This window comes from Microtus pennsylvanicus, chromosome 8, assembly GCF_037038515.1.
Source record: "Microtus pennsylvanicus isolate mMicPen1 chromosome 8, mMicPen1.hap1, whole genome shotgun sequence".
NCBI classification, from domain to species: domain Eukaryota; kingdom Metazoa; phylum Chordata; class Mammalia; order Rodentia; family Cricetidae; genus Microtus; species Microtus pennsylvanicus.
The window spans coordinates 948,611-968,348 of NC_134586.1; the positions used below are offsets into that span (position 1 = coordinate 948,611).

At 41.4% G+C, this 19,738-nt stretch overlaps 1 protein-coding gene across 4 annotated transcripts in view; it reads left to right on the forward strand.

The window, feature by feature from the left end:
- The window catches only part of Dennd5b (DENN domain containing 5B), a 117,399-nt gene that overhangs the window by 64,620 nt on the left and 33,041 nt on the right, over window positions 1-19,738 (forward strand). For all 4 annotated transcript variants that reach the window (XM_075982219.1, XM_075982220.1, XM_075982222.1 and 1 more), the window contains 4 exons: window positions 1,551-1,644; window positions 5,976-6,107; window positions 8,117-8,269; window positions 10,921-10,999. In XM_075982219.1, coding sequence (XP_075838334.1) covers window positions 1,551-1,644; window positions 5,976-6,107; window positions 8,117-8,269; window positions 10,921-10,999 — 458 coding nt within the window. The remainder of the gene's footprint in view (window positions 1-1,550; window positions 1,645-5,975; window positions 6,108-8,116; window positions 8,270-10,920; window positions 11,000-19,738) is intronic.

Consider the following 19,738-nt stretch of genomic DNA (forward strand, 5'->3'; position numbering starts at 1 on the left):
ATAAATTTATTTTATTTTTAAAAAAACAAACAAAAAAGAATAATAAGCATTAAAAATAGAGATACAACTTATAGCAAGCGAGATGGCTGAGAATTGCAATCCTAGCACAAAGGAGTTCGAGACAGGAGGAGCACAGCTTCAAGACCAGTCCATAACCACTTGTAACTCCAGCTCCAGAGGGTCTTAGGCCATGCATGGGCACCTACACTCACATGCACATACCTACACATAGACATGTACATTCATAGTTAAAGTAAAAACTAATCTTTTAAAGTAGAAACTCATAAATTTATTTTATTCTTTTAGGACACTGCAATTAAGGTGTTATAAATTATGAACTTTGAAAATATTCTTTTTGCTAAAAATATTTACCTATATTTACTTGGAACACATCAAGGAGACCTGCATTTATCTGATATAATCAGGGATAAACTTGAGTTACGATCCGACTTGATCTGGGTGTGGTGGTGCACACTTTTAATCCCAGCATGGAGAGACAGAGGCAGAGGGAATCTTGTGTTCAAGACTAGTATAGTCTACATAGTTCCAAGACAGCCAGGGCTACACATGTCTTTACAAAAATTTGGGCGGTGGTGGCACATGCCTTTAATCCCAGCACTCGGGAGGCAGAGGCAGGTGGATCTCTGTGAGTTCAAGGCCAGCCTGGTCTACAAGAGCTAGTTCCAGGACAGGAACCAAAAGCTGTGGAGAAACCCTGTCTCAAAAAAACAAAAAAAAAAAGTCTGACTTGTTATCATGTTTATTATGTGTATCTAGCACTTAGTACCTCCCCTTTAAATGTTTGTGTGCGTCTGTGTCTGTGAGTGTGTCACGTGAGAGTGGATCCCGTGGGGGCTGACAGAGGGCATCAGATCCTTGGACACTGGTTACAGGTGCTGGAACCAAACTCAGGTTCTCTGGAAAGGCACCAAGGACTCCTAATTGCTGACCTCTCTCCAGTAACTAATCTCAGTTTTTAAAAAGTGTTAATTGTGGTGATGGTTGTGAATATCCAAAACCCATTAGATTGAGTGCTTTGAATGGGTAAGTTAAATGGTATCTAAAATTATAACTTTAAGCATATTTTGAAAAAAATTGATTGAAAGAACTGAGCATGGTGGTTGTACAGAAGACAGGAGGATCATGATTTCAAAGCCAGACAAAAGTGCACAGCAAGACTGTCCAAAGGGAAAACAAAACAGTTGCTGTCAGCCTTCTGTGCAGAATGGTTCATTCTTTCTGGATGGTGTTTTGTTTTGTTGCTGTTTGGTTTGGTTTTGTGTAGTTGCTTTGAAGGAGGTTGGTGTTTTTGGTTTTTGTTTTGTTTTGGTTGGTTTTGGTTTTTTGAGACTGGATTTCTCTATGTAGCTCTGGCTGTCCAGGAACTCACTGTAGACCTGGCTGGTCTCCAACTCAGAGATCCTCCTGCCTCTGCCTTCCGTGCTGGAATTATAGGCTTGTGTCACCACTGCCCAGCCCATTATTTCTTCATGTCTTTTTATTTGGATGGTTTCCTTAGTCTATATTGTCTTGGTGTATTTATTTTCCAGTCGCTGGGTGAGCCGAAATGCCACAGCACAGCGCCGGAAAGAACGCCTGCGCCAGCATTCTGAGCACATTGGACTAGACAATGACCTACGGGAGGTATGCGGTCTGCCTGCCCGGGGTGCAGTCATCTTACTTTAAAATATTATGTTCATGCTGAAGTGTAACAGAAAGCATTTCTCCAGTTTTGTCCTTTTATTCCTCTAAAATAGTGTTAAATCTAATAGAAGCTGCGTTCAGGCTAAAGTTTCGGTTAATAGGTCTCCTGAAGGGAGCAACATTGAGGTACACATATATCTACATTTCAAATATAATTTAAGGTTAGTAAGTAAAGATATATTAATGTATTCTTTCTCTTTGGCTTGCTGACCATTTTTTTTAGAAGTGCCAGAACTGTTTTTAGATATAGATCTATATGCTTTATTTGTATTCATTGAAAATAAAATTCAAATTATGTTTAAATAATTGTTTCATCTTGTGATCAAAAAATGCAAACAAAAATCTTGTTCAATTTTTCATAAACTCAAATGTGTAGAAATACAACAGAAAACATCATTCCAAACTGAAGCCTTTCTTGTCCATTGCTTTTCCTTCACTGCCCTCTCCTGTGCTGTGACCTTATCATATGCATGCAGGTTTTGCTTCTTTTTTCTTTTTCTTGTTCCTTTTCCTTTTTCTACTTTTCTGTCATTGAAACATCGCCATCATCTTAGCCTTCGGGGGAACTTTTGGTCTGTCAGAACTCCATGGCATTCTGGGAGTGGGATCAGGGCCCAACTCCTCCTGCACGGCTTCCTAAAAAGTCCTTCTCTGAGTGCTGCCTGGTATGTTTTTGCCCTGAAAGTGCTTCCCAAGATGTCCCTGAATCCTGTCTTTGGTGTTTCTGGAATGGCGCACACACACAGGAGTGCATGTAGCATGTTTTGCTCTATGCTTCATCTTGTGTTTTCTGCCTGTTTGTGCTAGAATGTGCTCACACAAGTAATTCTATGCTATTGACAGTAAAACGACATTCAAATCCCGAGTCATTGGGGTGTGTATGTATATGTGTGGGTATACACACACACACATGCACGTGTGAATATATCCTCGATAACAAATTGCTTTTCTTCTAAGTGGGAGAGGAATGTAAATTCTTTCTTACTTTAAGTCTTTTTTCCCCACAAGTGCAGAAGTAGCTGAGTATCACTTTTTCTTTGCTAGATGTTTGTTTTCACACCATTTTACTTTCCTGGTCTACATTTTGTGTTTCTGAAAGGTCCCTCACTCATCATCATAGACTGTGAGGTTCTCTTGTCTAACTTGACATTTTAGCTGACGAGCAAGAAGTTTGCCCACAGTTAAATGGACATACAGAGCAGAGCTGAACACAGGACTCCTAATGTCCAGGCTCGGGTATCTTCCCACTGTTCATACATACCAGTTTGCTCTAACCCCTGCTCACCTGGGAATACGAATGGTCTAAGACTCTGGCTTACAACTGTTTCTTGTTATGTTATTAGTTTACATTTATAGTAGTCTTGTCTTCCAGTAAGTTAGCTCCAATTAGAAGGTTAGAATCTCTATTAGAAAACTGTGGAGAAGGTACTTAGTTCCAAATTCAGTGTTTATTAAACAAGATTGCAATTTCATATATATTTATTAGTGGCTTATTGCTTTTATGTTATGTATTTATTTATTTATTTGGTTTGCTTTTCTTGGTTTGTTGTCCATGTTTTGTTGTTTTGAGACAGAGTATCAACCGTATAACTCTGAGTGATCTGGAATTCAGAGATCTGCATGCCTCTGCCTCCCAAGACCTGGGATTAATGGTGTGCACCACCACATCCAGGTGGTTTTCTGTTGTTTTTTTGTTTTGGTTTTGTTTTGTTTTGCTTTGTGTGTGTGTCTGCCTGTCTGAGTGTGTATATGCCACATGAGTACAGTACCCTCAGAAGGCATTGAATCTCTTGTAGCTAGAGTTACAGTTGGTTGTGAACTGAACCAACTGTGAAGTGGGGCCAGGAACCAAACCCAGGTCCTCTGCAAGAGTGATTACCTCTGCTTTTGTTTTTGAGACAGGAACTCCTGTATCCATCCCAGCCTTCCCTCACCTGGCATGTATTTAAGGATGATCTTGAACTTCTGATTCCCCTTTCCCACCTCCTAAGTACTGGGATTAAAGACATGCCCCACTATACCCATTTTGGTTTGTTTTTAATAGTAATAGTATTTATTATTGTTATTGTGGTGGTAGTAGTTTTATGAGTCAGGGTCTCACTGTGTACACTTGGCTGTCTTGAAGCTCTCTGTGTAGACCAGACTGACCTCCAGTTTACAGAAATCATACCTTGGCCTCCCTAGTGCTGGGATGAAAGATGTGGACCACCACACCTGACCTTTATTTTTATTTTTAAATTAATTTCATGTTTGTGGGGCTATGTGCACTCGAGTGCAGGCCTATGGAGGCCAGAGACATCACATACTCCTGGAACTGGAGTTACCTGAGCTACCTGGTGTAGGTGCTGGAAGCCGAACTTAAGTGCTCCCCAAAATCAGCACACACTCAGGACCATTCTCTAACCCACACACCAGGCTTTCTACAGTGCTGGGGTAAACCAGGGTTCTGTCCGTGCTAGTCAAGCACTCTACAGTTGCACTGTATCCCCAGTGGGAAAGCTTTAAACATTAAAAATGTATTTTTACCGGCTGGCGAGATGGCTCAGTGGTTAAGAGCATTGCCTGCTCTTCCAAAGGTCCTGAGTTCAATTCCCAGCAACCACTTGGTGGCTCACAACCATCTGTAATGAGGTCTGGTGCCCTCTTCTGGCCTGCAGGCATACACACAGACAGAATATTGTATGCATAATAAATAAATAAATATTTTTTAAAAATGTATTTTTACTAATCTTTATATCTAGTTTTTAATTCTGTCCCCAAGTAACAATAGAAAATGAAAATATAATTCTCATGTAGATGCTGCCCTGTAGCTCAGATTGATTTTTCTGAAACTGCTTTTATTTCCTACATTTAGTTACTTGAAAAGTAACCTCAAGTATGTTTCTATGCCCACTGCTATATTTAATGTCCCTACTGATAATAGTTTTCTCGTTCTCAATTTTCCTTTTTTCCCTTTGAATAATATTAAAGCAGAAAGTGCATGCAAGTGCTGAAGAACCTGTCTTGCAGGGAATTCTTTCCTTGTCACAGTGGTTCTTCACAATTGTTAGACTGAGGAACCTTGTTATGTTGTTAATGTTGCCTTTTGTCATGTATATTGAGAGAAGCTAATCACTCGATCCTCAGTCAGTAGAACCTTCAGCAGCTGTAGCAGGTTGGTTTTCTTCCATAGGGGAAACAAATTCTCTTACATTCAAAGACTGCAAAGGATTTTACACATTTTATAGTATTCAGTTCTCCCCTTAAGATAATAAGGATAGATTTACATCTGTGCCTGTGAATATATCAGTTCACTAGCAACAAAACGCTAGTTGTACTATATGATTTAGAGCAGATTCTGCCTGGTAATCTGGATGCTGCGTACAAGCACAGAGACTGTAGTTTTGCACTAACTAGGTATAAGGGGATTGTTTGGTTTGCTTGCTTGTTTATTGTTGCTGTTTTGAGATTTGGTCTTGAGAAACCCAGCCTGGCCTTAAGCTTGCCACATAAACATCAGTGACCTTGAACTCTTGTTCCTCCTGCCGGCACCTTTCCAGTACCCAGGCTATAGGTGTGCACCACCAAACGTGGTTGAAGTGGTACTCGGGATTGATTGCCTCTGAGCTGCAGTCCCTTCCCTGTTTTTGACTTTTATGGAAATTGACTAAACAAATTTCAAGAATATTGGAATGGATGTTTTTGTGTTTGTATGTGTGTAACCACAAACAAGGCAAGGGAAGGTTTTATACAGACAAGAGCCCCCATGTTTGCAGCAGGTCACGCTTTTCAGCCTTTTTTGTGAACTATAGCGTGCATCATACAGTGAGATGCAGCAACATTAGATGCTCATCGATATGATTGAGGTCATAAAACTAGTTACAATGTAATACTGGTACTATTGAAAGTTAAGTAGAGCCGAGGATTTGGCTGGAGAGTAGTACCCCAGATGATTATGGGATGTGAAGTCTTTGTTTTTGAGTCTTTTCTTGATCCTAACTAATTATAATCGTGGTGGTCCTATTAAAAAGACTAAACTCAATGAAACTCCTGGTTTTGAATGAATTTCAACTTAATAATGTTTCTTTCACTCTCCTTTTCACAAGAGTTAACTGTTTCCAGAGGAGTGCACATGTCTTCCGCCTTCCATCAAGAGCACTGAAATCTTAATTGCTGTTATACACATACACTTAAGGCCTTTTTTACATCTTGCTTGTTGTATTTGTTGATGTAAGTTTTAAGTAGAAAAGAATATATGATGTTTACACATTTAAAATACTCCTGATTTTTAGAAATATATGCAAGAGGCGCGAAGCCTAGGAAAGAACATGAGGCAACCGAAGTTGTCAGATCTCTCACCTGCTGTGATCGCACAAACCAACTGGAAATTCGTAGAAGGCTTATTAAAAGAATGCAGAATGAAGGTACGTATACTGCTGCCACGCGGTATGCTTCATATTATACCACGTGTGGGTCCGACCTGAGTCCACACGGTGTGCTTCATATTATACCACGTGTGGGTCCGACCTGAGTCCACACGGTGTGCATTCATTCATATTATACCACGTGTGGGTCCGACCTGAGTCCACACGGTGTGCTTCATATTATACCACGTGTGGGTCCGACCTGAGTCCACACGGTGTGCATTCATTCATATTATATCATGTGTGGGTCTGACCTGAGTCAGCCCAGTTCTGCCTGGAGCTTCTCTGAAAAGAAAGTTTATTGTTTATTTTTATTTTTTATGAGTCTGTGGGCTACATGTGGGCAGCGCCCATGAAGGTCAAAAAAGGGCATCAGATCCTCTGTGACTGGCATTACAAATGGTTGTGAGGTACCGTGTGGGTGTGGGAATCAAACCCAGGTCCTCTGCAAGAACAGCCAATGCTCTTAACCACTGAGCCACCTCTCCAAGCTCAGAAGAAACTTTTTTATAGACCTGGATATGACCTTTACTGAAATCGTGAACCTCCATGAAGTCTCCGTTGCCCCCAGCATCAATGACACGGGAGCCTTGCATAGTTTTTCTCATCTTTTTTTTATTTATATGTATACAGTGTTCAGCCTGCATGTATGCCTGCAGGCCAGAAGAGGGCACAGATGACTGAGAGCCACCATGTGGTTGCTGGGAGTTGAACTCAGGACCTCTGTAATTGCAGACAGTGCTCTTAACCTCTGAGCCATCTCTCCAGCCCATCTTTTTAACTATTGTATTGAGTATGGTGTGTGTGTGCACGCGCACCTAGGCACATATGTGGAAGTCAGAGAACAACAGAGTCAGTTCTTACTGCCTCGTTTTGAGGCAGCATCTTTCTTGTTTGTTGCTATAACTGTGGCTGTTTGAAAATAGCAGACCCATGATCTTCATCCCAATCTTCCATATCAGCATCGAGACTGGAGGTGTGTGTCACCTTACCCGGTCAGGCCTGTACAACAACAAGCCATCTGCCCAGCCCTTAGGTCTTGTCCTCTTCTTCAGTGTGATGTCAAGCCACTCATAAGTTATATAAAGAATGTTACTCTCTTATGTGACAAACAATGTACATACCTGTATAAAGCCTTGCTGTGCTCATGCACGTTACTACATGTGCTTAAGGGGAAAGACCTGAACTATGTTATAACTATGTTGTTGTCAGCCTCTGTGGATATAGATACAATTCTTCTCTCACAGAACTGCCTTTATATGAAGTATCTATATAAATGAAAAACCTCAGTTTTTTTTTAAAGTAACGTGAGCATATTCAGTAATTCAATATCCGTGTTTACGGGTCATTAAACAAGGCACCGCTTGGGGAGCTGTATGCTCTCTCACTTTACATGTGCAATGCTAGCTAAGGTGGGTGCAAATTAATTTGCCTGAAACTGGTTTTCATTTTCTGATACATCTTGTGAGCAAAGGAAGAAAAAAAGAAGAGAAGGGAGAATCCTAGTTCTCTCGCAGACTAAGAAGTTCTCAGAAAATGGGAGGAAGAGAAAAGGCATAGAGTCGCTCATTTCTGTTGTGGTTTTAGCTTAAGTGCAGAAAGCTTTAGTTTGCCAAGGTGCTAGAGTCAGGAAAGGTCGAATGGTCGCGATAGCTCAAGGTGCTGGTGGCAGTGCACTTTCTAGACTCAAGGTGATTGTAGAAGATCTAGAACAATTATATTATTACAGAAGTTAATAATCTAAATTACATGTATTTTTCAACGTCACAATGCCTTACAAGCATTTTATTTCTTCATTGGTGCCCTAACACTCCTCTGACATAATAGTAAAATATAGAAAGTATTACTCTAATCAGCTGACCACCATATTAAGATATTTTCTCCATGGTGACTGAAAATATGTAACTAGAATTGTAATGAAGGAAGCCAGATTTTCTGAGCTAGTGATTGATTCCTCGATTTTGATTTTCACTGCTGTGGTAATTTATGACCAGCCATGATGTTTTCAGACAAAACGCATGTTGGTAGAGAAGATGGGACATGAAGCAGTGGAGCTGGGCCATGGAGAAGCGAACATCACTGGCTTGGAAGAAAATACCTTGATCGCCAGCCTCTGTGACCTACTGGAGAGGATATGGAGCCATGGCTTACAGGTCAAGCAGGTAAATAACTCAAGAGGTGATAGTGGCTTGGGCAGTCAAGGGCTTATTCATGTCAAGTACCGTTCATTGTGGTGCACACCTTTAATCCCAGCACTGGGGAAGCAGAGCAGGTGGATCTCTGTTGAGGGCAGCCTGGTCTATAGAGGGAGACCCTGTCCTAATGAAGGAAAGAAGGCCAGGTGGTGGTGGCAGAGGCAGGCAGGCAGTTCTACAGTGCTATCCCCAGGCCAGTCAGGGTTATACAGAGACCTTGTCTCAAAAAAAAAAAAAAAAAGCAAAAGAAAAGGAGGCAAGGATGAGGCTGCCAAGTGGCAGGTGCTCAAAAGACCCTCCTGGAAGTTCTCCTCTAATTTCCATACATGAATGAGAAGTACGACAAGAAAAAGATCTCACAAGATAACTAGATACATATCACAGGCCATTCAGTTCCAGGAAAAACAAACAAACAAACAAACAATCTGGACTAGAGGTGGTGGCGAACACCCTTAACCTCACCACGTGGGAGACAGAGAAAGATAGAGGTAAACTGGCGTACAGTGAGTTCCAGGCCAGCTGAGCCTCAACAGTGAGACTATCTCAAAAAAAATAAAATAAAGAGACAAAGAAAGAAACATAATCTATGATCAGGAGGTGGTTGGAGGATCTTTAGTGATACACAGGAAGATACAAAATTGCATGTGTGTTGGGAGAGCTGGCCACTATGGCATGGACCTAGGAAGGCTGGCTCTGCCCTTTGCCTGAGGGGGCGATTCCAGTGGCCCCAACTACCAGCTTAGCTACCATCCAGACCTACATTCTGGGCCTTGGATTGGCCTACCCTAGTATCTGCCCCATCTATAACTGCTGGAGTTTATAAAGGGACTGGTCTTGTGGAACAATAGTCACAGAATCTCAGTTACTTGGGGCAACAGCAGGATATCTGAGAGGAGTTTCCATGAGGATCCAGTGACAACTGTGTGGCCAGAGACCTTGAACCAGACCAGTGACTCTCTGCAATGAGCATTTTGTGGGTGGGGCTGACTGGACAAAGAGGTACACTGCGTGACACCCCACAGCACTTAATGCCACTAGGATGAATGAAGAGGTGCTGGAAAGATGGAGGAGTGAGGGGGGTTTTGGGGGTTTTTTTTCTGCTTTGTTTTGTTTTAGTTAATTTTTGGGTGGGTTCTTTGAGGGGATGCTACAAGGTAAGGGATGGATATTGAGGGGCTGGGAGGTGAGCGGGATTGGTGCATGATGTGAAATTCCCAAAGACTCAATAAAGAATTATGTTTTAAAAAATTGTAAGTATGTTACAGAAATTATACCCTTTGTTGATTATAGTAAGTATCTACTTTTATACAGATTTTTAAAAATGTGCTAACCAAGCCAGGTGTGGTGATGCATTGTGTTTAGTTCCATTATTGTGGGGTATTCACCAGAGACTGCTCAGACATGGGCTTAAGCCAACAGGAATGTTTATTAGCCATCTGGCGACTATGCTGGCTGTAGCACTGAGCCTTCAGGGTGAGCCTTTAAGACAAACATGTCCTGCATTGACACACTTCAGTTAACAAGAACAGTTAGCCAGAAGCAGAACTACAGAAGCCAAAAAGCAAGGTTAGTGCATTCAGAGACTTTCCCAGAACTATGGACTTTGTGTATGTGCTGAGTTTTACAGCCTAAATGCCACTTTATCATGGAGTCAGTTGTGCTAAGGTTTAGGGGCCTATTAAGGTCTAGGGCCCTGTTACACTATTACTGGGATGGCAGAGGCAGATGGACCTCTGTAAGAGATGTCTTGTCCGTCTGTCCGTCCCTCCCACCGCAAAAAAAAATGCTAACCAAAATTAATAGTTCTTTATCATTTTAAGTTATCTAGTAATTCAAGGTGGAGAAATTTAAATGGTCTCTCTGTTTTTGTTTCAGGTTGCTTTTTCTAAAAGGCTCTTTGTCTTTCTCCTCTCTAATTTTCATCCTTCATTGCTGCTCCATAAATCTAAAGATATTTCATACCAAGATACACAAATGCAACTAGTCTTTTATGTCCATGTTTTTTACTCTGGCCTAGTCACATACAACTAAGCAACAGATGAGCTAAGTCCAGAGTGCTTCAACACTGCCCTGGCCTTCTTAACTGCTTCCCTCTGCCAGGCTCTTGCCAGGATTCTCAGCAAAGCAAAGGAAGACCTGTACAACACATGAAATGAGATGCTCAGAATGTTACACAAGGTTGAGAATATGGCTTGGTGTTACAGTGCTTGCCTGTAAAGCAGTTTCCTGTTTTCCGTCTCCAGCATTACCAAAAGTGGGGAGCGGAGGGGGGATAGCAGGTGGGGGGTTCACATAGCTGAGAATGGATGATCCTGAGTCGCCAGACTTTTCAGTGACCAATATAATATAGGTCCTGATGATAGATTATTTTTGATTAATTGTTTCTTTAAAGTGAGCATTTGGGGGCTGGAGAGATGGCTCAGTGGTTAAGAGCATTGCCTGCTCTTCCAAAGGTCCTGAGTTCAATTCCCAGCAACCACATGGTGGCTCACAGCCATCTGTAATGGGGTCTGGTGCCCTCTTCTGGCCTTCAGGCATACAGACAGAATATTGTATAATAAATAAATAAATATTAAAAAAATAATAAAGTGAGCATTTGATGTGTCTTGTGTTTTCAGGGGAAATCTGCCTTGTGGTCACATTTAATTCATTTCCAGGACAGAGAAGAGAAACAAGAGCACCTTACAGATTCACCAGGTAAGAAGGTGTTGAGATAAGATAGATTCCTTCAAGTCTTGTGTATACTGGGCTAACCTTGTACTCTTGATCCTCCTGTCTTCACCTCCCAAGTGCTGGGATTATAGGCTTGGACCACCACACCTAACTTGAGATAGATTGGTTTGATAGAACAGGCAGTAGGAGACAATGAGAAGAATCATTTTAGATGAGTTTGTCTCTATCTGAAATTTACCCATGTTGTCAGTAAGGATAAAATAGAAGAAGCAATATTATGAGATATGAATCTACAGAAACTTACTTGACTTTTCTGTCTTCTGCTTTCTTTTTCTCTTTTTTTCAATTACAGTATTGTTTGGCCAATACCTTAGACGTATTTTTAGCTAGCTCTTATATCTTAAATTAACCCATTTCTATTAATCTATGTATCACCACAAGACTGTGGCCTACTGAAAAAACCGGTTTTGGCTGACATCTTTCTCCTTCAGCAGCTACATGACATCTCCCTGACTCTGCCTACTTTCTCTCTATATTCTGTTTGGATTTCCCACCTGGCTTTATTGTACTAAGCCATTAGCTAAAACTGTTTCTTTAATAATCAATAGTAATAAAACATATTCATAGCATGCAGAAGGAAATCCCACATCATCCCCCCTTTTCTTTGTAAATAAAAGGGGAGGTTTTAACTTTAACATAGTAAAATTACATACAACAAAACAGGTTTCAAGCAAGAATTACAATGTTTATAAAGTATCTGCTTTATCTTTTATCATAACTAAGGAAAACTATAATTATAACTATTCTTCAACTCCATCAAAGACCCCAGAAGGCTATCATATTACCTGAGTTAAGAGGAAGTGCATTGTAAACAACTTCCAAAACTCTAGAATTGACAGAGACATCTCACTGCCTGGGCAGTCACCTAAAGTTCTTCTATACCTTTGGAGCATCCATTTTCAGCCTACAGGCCCATAGTATCTGGCAGACTTTCCCATGAAGCAGGAAATTTGAAGATCTGTTTTGCATTGTAATGGCAAAGTCTATCAGATGCTTTCGTCTGTGTCCTGCACAATGTCTGGCAGTTCTTTCATGAAGCAGGAACCCTGAAGGACTGTCTCACCTTTAGGCAAGTTCAGCAGTCATTTTTCTGTGGATCCTACATGTTCAATTTATACAGCATAACATCAAGCAGTCCAAGAAAGAACAGTTTCTGGCCCAAATGACTAACAAACTCCATAAGGAGCTTCTCTGATGTCCATCATCCTCTTGAAGTAGATTGGTCCTGCCAGGAGCAGATGAGTCTCACTGTCATGGAAAGTCCTAAGTTATTAAAACATTTAAATGCCGTGTTCTGTTAGTCTTTGAAAGGTTTGGAGGATACCTGTCCATCTGAAATACATATTTCTCCTTGTAAATCTAGAAAAATCTAACTAACATGACTACAAGCTTGACTATTATAAATGACTGCCTATTAACCTGTATTTCTTAATTATACATTACATTTTTTTTCTTTTTTTCTTTTTTTTTCTTTTGGTTTTTCGAGACAGGGTTTCTCTGTGGTTTTGGAGCCTGTCCTGGAAGTAGCTCTTGTAGACCAGGCTGGTCTCGAACTCACAGAGATCCGCCTGCCTCTGCCTCCCAAGTGCTGGGATTAAAGGCGTGCGCCACCACCACCCGGCTATACATTACATTTTTAAATGAGCTGCACAAACACAGTACCCTAAACAAAAGCAGAAATACATATACACAGTGTAACAACATCAACTTTAAATTTGTATCAACATACCAAGATCGATACCAATGCAAAGTATTCATCTCTATATCATATCCTCCTTATTTTTTATAGAAATTGACTGTGATCATTAATCACTTATAGTCAACCCTCTTTAAATGAAAACAATAATTTTTAAACAATTTTTGGGAATTTGGACATAGTTTTTTTAGACTATTTCCTGCTGGTTGAGGGTGCTGTTCCTCAGGTCTTTCATGGGGTATCCTGTGTGGTTAGTCCTTCTCAGTCAACAGTCCTGATGCTGTTGTGGATGTTGGACCACCGAGGCCATTACTTCAGGGGTCCTGTTTGATCAAACAATATTAGCCTAGAAGGAATCTACAGGTTCTCATTTTCTGTGGAAACAAAAGCAGAACCACTTTTCCAAAGCAACATATCCTTAGACTAAAAGTTTGAAGTCAAGATACATTTAAAATATATATGTTGGTTTATCTTAGCAGCCCATACAGTGAAATGTCTTTCTGTACTTAGCTCATTCACAGTCAAAAAATTCAAAGAAAACACAATAATATACATAATCCAGACTCTATATATTTTTCATCTTTACATGGCTTATTTTTCTTTACTCCTTTAATCTATGACTATACTGTCTCTTTAAAGAATTTTTTTTTCTGGTTTTTCAAGACAGGGTTTCTCTGTAGCTTTGGAGCCTGTCCTGAAACTAGCTCTTGTAGACCAGGCTGGCCTCAAACTCATGGGGATCCACCTGCCTCTGCCTCCCAAGTGCTGGGATTAAAGGCATGCCCCCACCACTGCCCAGCAAAAATTTCTTTTTATAACTGTCTATGCTCTTTTTCTTCTCTCTCTCAAGCCTACGTACATTTTTTTAAAACACACTGTGACCAGTTTAGAGGTTTATTTTTGTCTTAATCTATCTTTCTTTATTGTGTATCAGTAATCATTTTCTGACCAGGAGTGCTTTTTTTTTCTAAATGCTAAGTGGACGTGGCTAGAACCAACTCCACGGCCCTGTCTATTACTCTGCCCAGCCCAGCATGGCAGAGGTACATTCACAACCAGCTCTGCCAGCCATGTTCTCCACCCCAGCGCCAGGAACTCAGTGGGTCTGTGTTGCCTTGAGCAATTTGTAGCTGCTCACAAGCCCTATTTAAGTGCTCTAGAGCCCGACCCATTTGCCAGAGCTTTTCATGCTAGCAAACCAGGAAGCCAGCTCTTAAAGAATCCACATTTTTGCTCACCTCCAGCAAACAGAACCCACCTGAGAAAGTGCTGCTACCAAGAAGCCATGCTTAACTCTTTGCTTTTGTGTCTAGAATTCCTTCCCAAACCTTCAGGTTTTCTGTGATGTGGTTGCCTCATGTTGGTGCCATTTTGTTGACAGAGACTACTTGTTTCCCGGCCAGCCAGACCCAAATAATAACACAGAAAGTTTATTAATTACAAGATTGTTTGGCCAATAGCTTAGGCATATTTCTAGCTAACTCTTACATCATAAATTAACCCATTTCTATTCATCTGTGTATTGTCACAAGACTATGGCCTTACCAGTAAGGTTTTGGCTTGCAGCGAGCATCTTTCTCCTTTGGCAGCTACATGGCATCTCTCCATCTTCTGCTTTCTTATAAGACAGAGAGTGATAGCTACTCAAAGTAATCAGGTTGATATAAAAGAAAACAATTCTGAAGGCCTATACAGGTATATTTTCCCAGTATTAGAGTGTGATATGGCATATACTGTTGTTGTTACTGATAATATTATAAAAAAGGTTTGTGATTATCATTAATATCTTTTTTTTTTTTTGAGACAGGGTTTATCTCTGTAGCTTTGGCTGTCCTGAAGCTCACTCTGTAGACCAGGATAGCCTTGAACTCAGAGATCCACCAGCCTCTTCCTTTCAAGTGCTAGGACTAAAAGCATGTGCCACCACCAACTGGCAATAATCTTAATTATTTTGTATGTGGCAGCCAAATGATAGCTTGCCAGAGTCTGTTCTCTTCTTCTACTTTGTGGAACTGGGAATTTAACTCTGGCTGCTTGGTGTGGTGGCAAGTGCCTTTGTCTACTGCTCTGTCTCACTGTCCCTTCTGAGTCTTATAATGTCAGGATCAAATCCTGGACCTTGTATTCATAAATAAACTTTCAGGAAAAGTACATATTTATCCCCACGCTATTTAAGAGTCAGATTCTTTTACTTAGTTTTTTTACTCTCTGAGGTGGGGGTCTTATAGTTGCTCTGAGGTGGGGGTCTTATAGATGCTCTGAGGTGGGGGTCTTACAGATGCTCTGGCTGGCCTCAGACATTAGCTCCACATGTAGCTGAGACTGTAGGCATGCGTCACCACACTCAACCTAAGAATCAGATCCTTCAATTTCTAGATGCTAATCAGAATTATATATGATTCCTTAGGCCAAATAATACAACTATTGCATTTTTTTCTCATAAAGAGTTTGTTTTTTCTTAGCAGTGCTGATAATCAAACCCAAGGCTTCAGCCACTGAGTCATCCATAGCCCAGAGCCTGATTCTCCTTAAGATAACCATTTGTTTCATAAAAGGTAGAATTAACGGTAGGAAGTTAATAGAAGTAAAATGGTTTGGCTGGTGTGGTAGGATCCCAGTGCTCAGGCTGAAATAGGAAGATCGTCCATTCTAAGCCAGTCTGAGGCACATGGTTAGACCTTATCCACCCCCCCCCCAAAAAAAACCTGAAAGGGGGTAGGGAAAGATTTTATAGTGAGTTAGCCACTTAAGAACCATTTTTTAAATAACACATTCTTTCAAAAAGTTCAGAAATAAAAAGGTTTGTTTTTTTTTTTTAAGAAAAGTTTTCTGAGACATGATCTTACCATGTAACTCTGGCTGGCCTGGAACTCACTGTGTAGACCAGACCTCACAGAGATTCCCCCTTCCTCTGCCTCAGAATGCTGGGATCAAATGCATGTACACCACAACCAGCCATAAAAATTTCTGAACTCCTAAGTTAGAGTCAGTGGTATGGCTCAGTGAATAAATGTTCCTCTGCCAACCCTGAAAACCTGGGTCTGCTCCCCTGAGTTCATATGATAGGAGAGAATCAAGGCCACAAAATTATCTTTTTTTGTTTTTTTTTTTTTTGTTTGTTTTGTTTTTTGTTTTTTCGAGACAGGGTTTCTCTGTGGTTTTGGAGCCTGTCCTAGAACTAGCTCTTGTAGACCAGGCTGGTCTTGAACTCACAGAGATCCTCCTGCCTCTGCCTCCCAAGTGCTGGGATTAAAGGCGTGCACCGCCACCAAACGGCAACAAAATTATCTTTTGACCTCAATCTAGAGACCACAGAACATGCACATGTGTGCATGTGTGCGTGTGTGTGTGTGTGTGTGTGTGCATGAATTTAAAAAAATGTATAACCTAACCCACAAACTTAAGAAATAAAATATTGTAGGTTGAGGACGTAGCTCAGGGGGAGAATATTCACCTAGCAAGTGTGAGACCCTGAGTCCAGTCCCCAATACTGAAAAAATAAAAAGAAGGAACCAATGAAAGAAGGGAAGTAAAGACATCTTGGATCCCCAGTTCCTTTTCCTTCACTGTCTGTACCCAAGGTAGTCCTCCCTCAGAGTTTACTTGTAAAAAACCTCATTTTTTAAATGGTTTTAATTTTTCGAGACAGGGTTTCCCCGTAGGTTTTGGTTCCTGTCCTGGAACTAGCTCTTGTAGACCAGGCTGGCCTTGAACTCACAGAGATCCGCCTGTCTCTGCCTCCCGAGTGCTGGGAATAAAGGCGTGCGCCACCACTGCCCCGCCCTCATTTTTTAAATGTATAAGACAAGTAAGAATATGGATTTGATATTACATTGCCCTGGAACCCCTCTCCAGAGCTTGTCAGTGTCCTGATGGCCTCAGCCGTAACTGTATTTGTACCGGTACAGTTTAGACCTCTGAAGTCCATCTCTTCGTCCATTTCTGCTGTGTAGAAAGTAGAAGTCATTGGTCTGTGTCCTGTATCTAACCGAATTGTAGCCATTAAAATGAAAAACCATATAAACAAGGTAGCTTATCTAAAGTTCGCTTGACCATAGCTTGAAGGCCAGTACATGGGTTTTACCCTGGTTAGAAAAGGTGGAGCTGAGCATAGTGGTAATCCCAACCAACCTCAAGGTGGGAGCAGCAGGCTCAGGAGTGGGAGGCCGTCTCTGGGGTGTGTGTAAGACCCTGTCTCAAGCAAGAATTAATTCCTGGGAAGGGGCTGTTCATGGAGTGAAAAGCCAAGCTCAATTAAGATGAGATAGACATGCTCAACTCTTATGCCCAAAAAGGTGTGTGAAAATGTTTAGCTGTTAGAGTCAGCTGCTGCTGGGCAGAACTTGTAGTTTTTGTGCTTTCACTGAACAAATGTTGAGTGGTTCAGTTAGAAATCGAGTCCTAAACATCTTCAGTGACCTCCAGCAGATTCTAAAGTGAAGAAAGATAAATGAAACTGCATCAGAGGTCTGTGCGGTTACGGTCTCTGCTGCACTGCCACATTGATGAAGGGCTAACGATGTAAGAACAGTGTTTTATGTTCTCAGTAAGATTAGTAAGAGCCATGTAGCTTTTTTTTAGACAGAGTCTCACTGTATGGCTCTGGCTGGCCTAGAACTCCCTATGTAGATCTGATTGACTTGAACTGTACAGAGATCTGATAGCCTCTGCTTCCCCATGGGATGGGATTAAAGGTAGGCATCAGCACCTGCCCAGCATAACTTTTACATATGGATATGGATATGTACATACACATACACATCTATCCATACAGAGAGAGAGCGTGCGCCAATGGGACCTGAAGCCTCCTTTTTTTTTTTTAAGATTTTGGTTATTTTTTTATGTATGTAGTGTTCTACCTGCATGTTTGCCTGCAGGCCAGAAGAGGGCACCAGATCTCATTATAGATGGTTGTAAACCACCATGTGGTTGCTGGGAATTGAACTCATGACTTCTGGAAGAACAACTAGTGCTCTTAACCTCTGAGCCATTTCTCCAGCCCCTAAATATATATTTTTTTGTTTATATGATTGTATGTGTGTAAATGTCTTTGGAGGCCAGAAGACAACATTGTGTCTCCTGAAGGTATAGCTACAGGTACTTGCAGTCTACCCAATATGAGTGATGGGACCAAATTTGGGATCCTTGGCAAGAGCAGTACATACTCTTATAGACCATTGAAGTCCCTCATCCAAGCAGGGACGCCTGTTAAATTCCCTACAGGGTTCCGGAACATCATATTCAACCATTAAGCTGCTTCCAGTCTAGTGATAAACAGACAGTAAATGGGGAGAAAGATGATAAAGGAGCATTAAAAAGTAAGTTTTAGACTTAAAAATGCATGAGAGTAACATTGCCCACTTGAGGGCTGCGGGGACTGGAGGTGGAGCTGGAGAAAGCGCACTTTTCCATGGCATGCTCTCGATGACCTGCTTGACCTGCATAGGCCCTGCCTTCTCGTATCTGCCACTCTCCGGTGCCACCAGACTGTTTGCCCATCACTGACTTGATCTGCTGAATGGGCTAGAGTCCAGATGATTCAGTCACCTCCCAAATGTGAACACTGTATTGGGGGCTGAGCCATAAACACAATTTTGGGGAGCACATTTCCTGACAAATTAACAGTCCCTTTACCTGTAGGACACGTATTGTTATTGGTGTTGTTGCTGAGCATTGTGGCCAGGCCTCACACAGTAGACAAGCACCCCATCACTGAGCTGTACCTCTGGGCCTCCTTTTCATTGCGAGAGTCTCATGAGCTTTCTGGCTCCTCCGTTGTTTCACCCTGGCCAACTTGCTGATTATGGTTTCAACTCTTTTCTTCTGCTTCATAATCTTCTCCCACTTCTCAGCATTTTGTTTTGAGATTGCTATTTTGTTCAGTTTTGTTTGTTGAGACAGAATTTCTTGTTGCTAAAGATGTCCTTGAACTCCTGATCCTTCTGCCTACTCCTTCCAAATGCTCGCCGTACTGGTTTGTACCATTGTACCATTTTCACCCTATTTCTTACTGTTTGTATGGCTGTATTGTAATGTCAGAATGAAGAGTCATTCTCTGAGCCATTTGACTTTCTACCTCCAAAGAATAATGCACTTTAATAACACACTTAAGCTAGGATGATCTTAATAGAAAGATAAACATATATATTCCCTGAAAGTGTCTAAGACAATTTCTTCAGTGTGCCTTACTTCCCTGAGTATCAGAGAGATTAGTCTTTAAAGTACAAGTTTGAAAATTGCCTTCCCTAAGTCAGATGTTGTGGCATACCCATTTAATTCCCAGCCCTCAGAAGGAAGAAGCAAGTGGATCTCTGTGAGTTCAAGGACAGCCTGGTCTACAGAGTGAGTTCTAAGATAGCCAGGGCCGTGTAGGAGACCCTGACCACCACTGGAGCCTCCATGTCAGTCCCACAGAGATTATTTATGTCTACTAGATATGAGTCCAGCCTTTCCACCAAGCACAAAAACAGAAAGGTCTAATACAGTAAAACTGACTGACTCTTCCTTGGAGGCCTGGGCAGGAGACAGACATCTGTGCCAGTATTGCATCTCTACTTCTCAACATCAGTGGAGCTAAAATCAGAGAAAAAGTAGCTGTAATATAAAGCAAAGTCCACATTTTAAGTTTCATCAGTGTATTTGCTAACTGTGGTGCTTCAGCTCAGTTTCCGTTTACAGAAATGAAGAAAGGGTATAAAATCCCATCGCTTCTCATCAAAAGTGAGACCCATTCCCACTTCATAGCCTGTGGCTGTGTGCTTGATGCTTGCTGTAAGAGTCATTTTCCTTCCTTTATAAATGTTAGCTGTGGAACTGGAAAGTGTGATCAATGCTTAAGAATACCTTTGCTTTTCTAGAGGACCTGGGTTTGATTTCCAGAGCCCAAATGGTGGGTCACAACCATCCTTATCTCTAGTTCCTGGGGATTTGGTACCCTCTCCTGACCTCTGTGGACTAAACACATGCCAAACATGCACATGGTGTGTGTGTGTGTGTGTGTGTGTGTG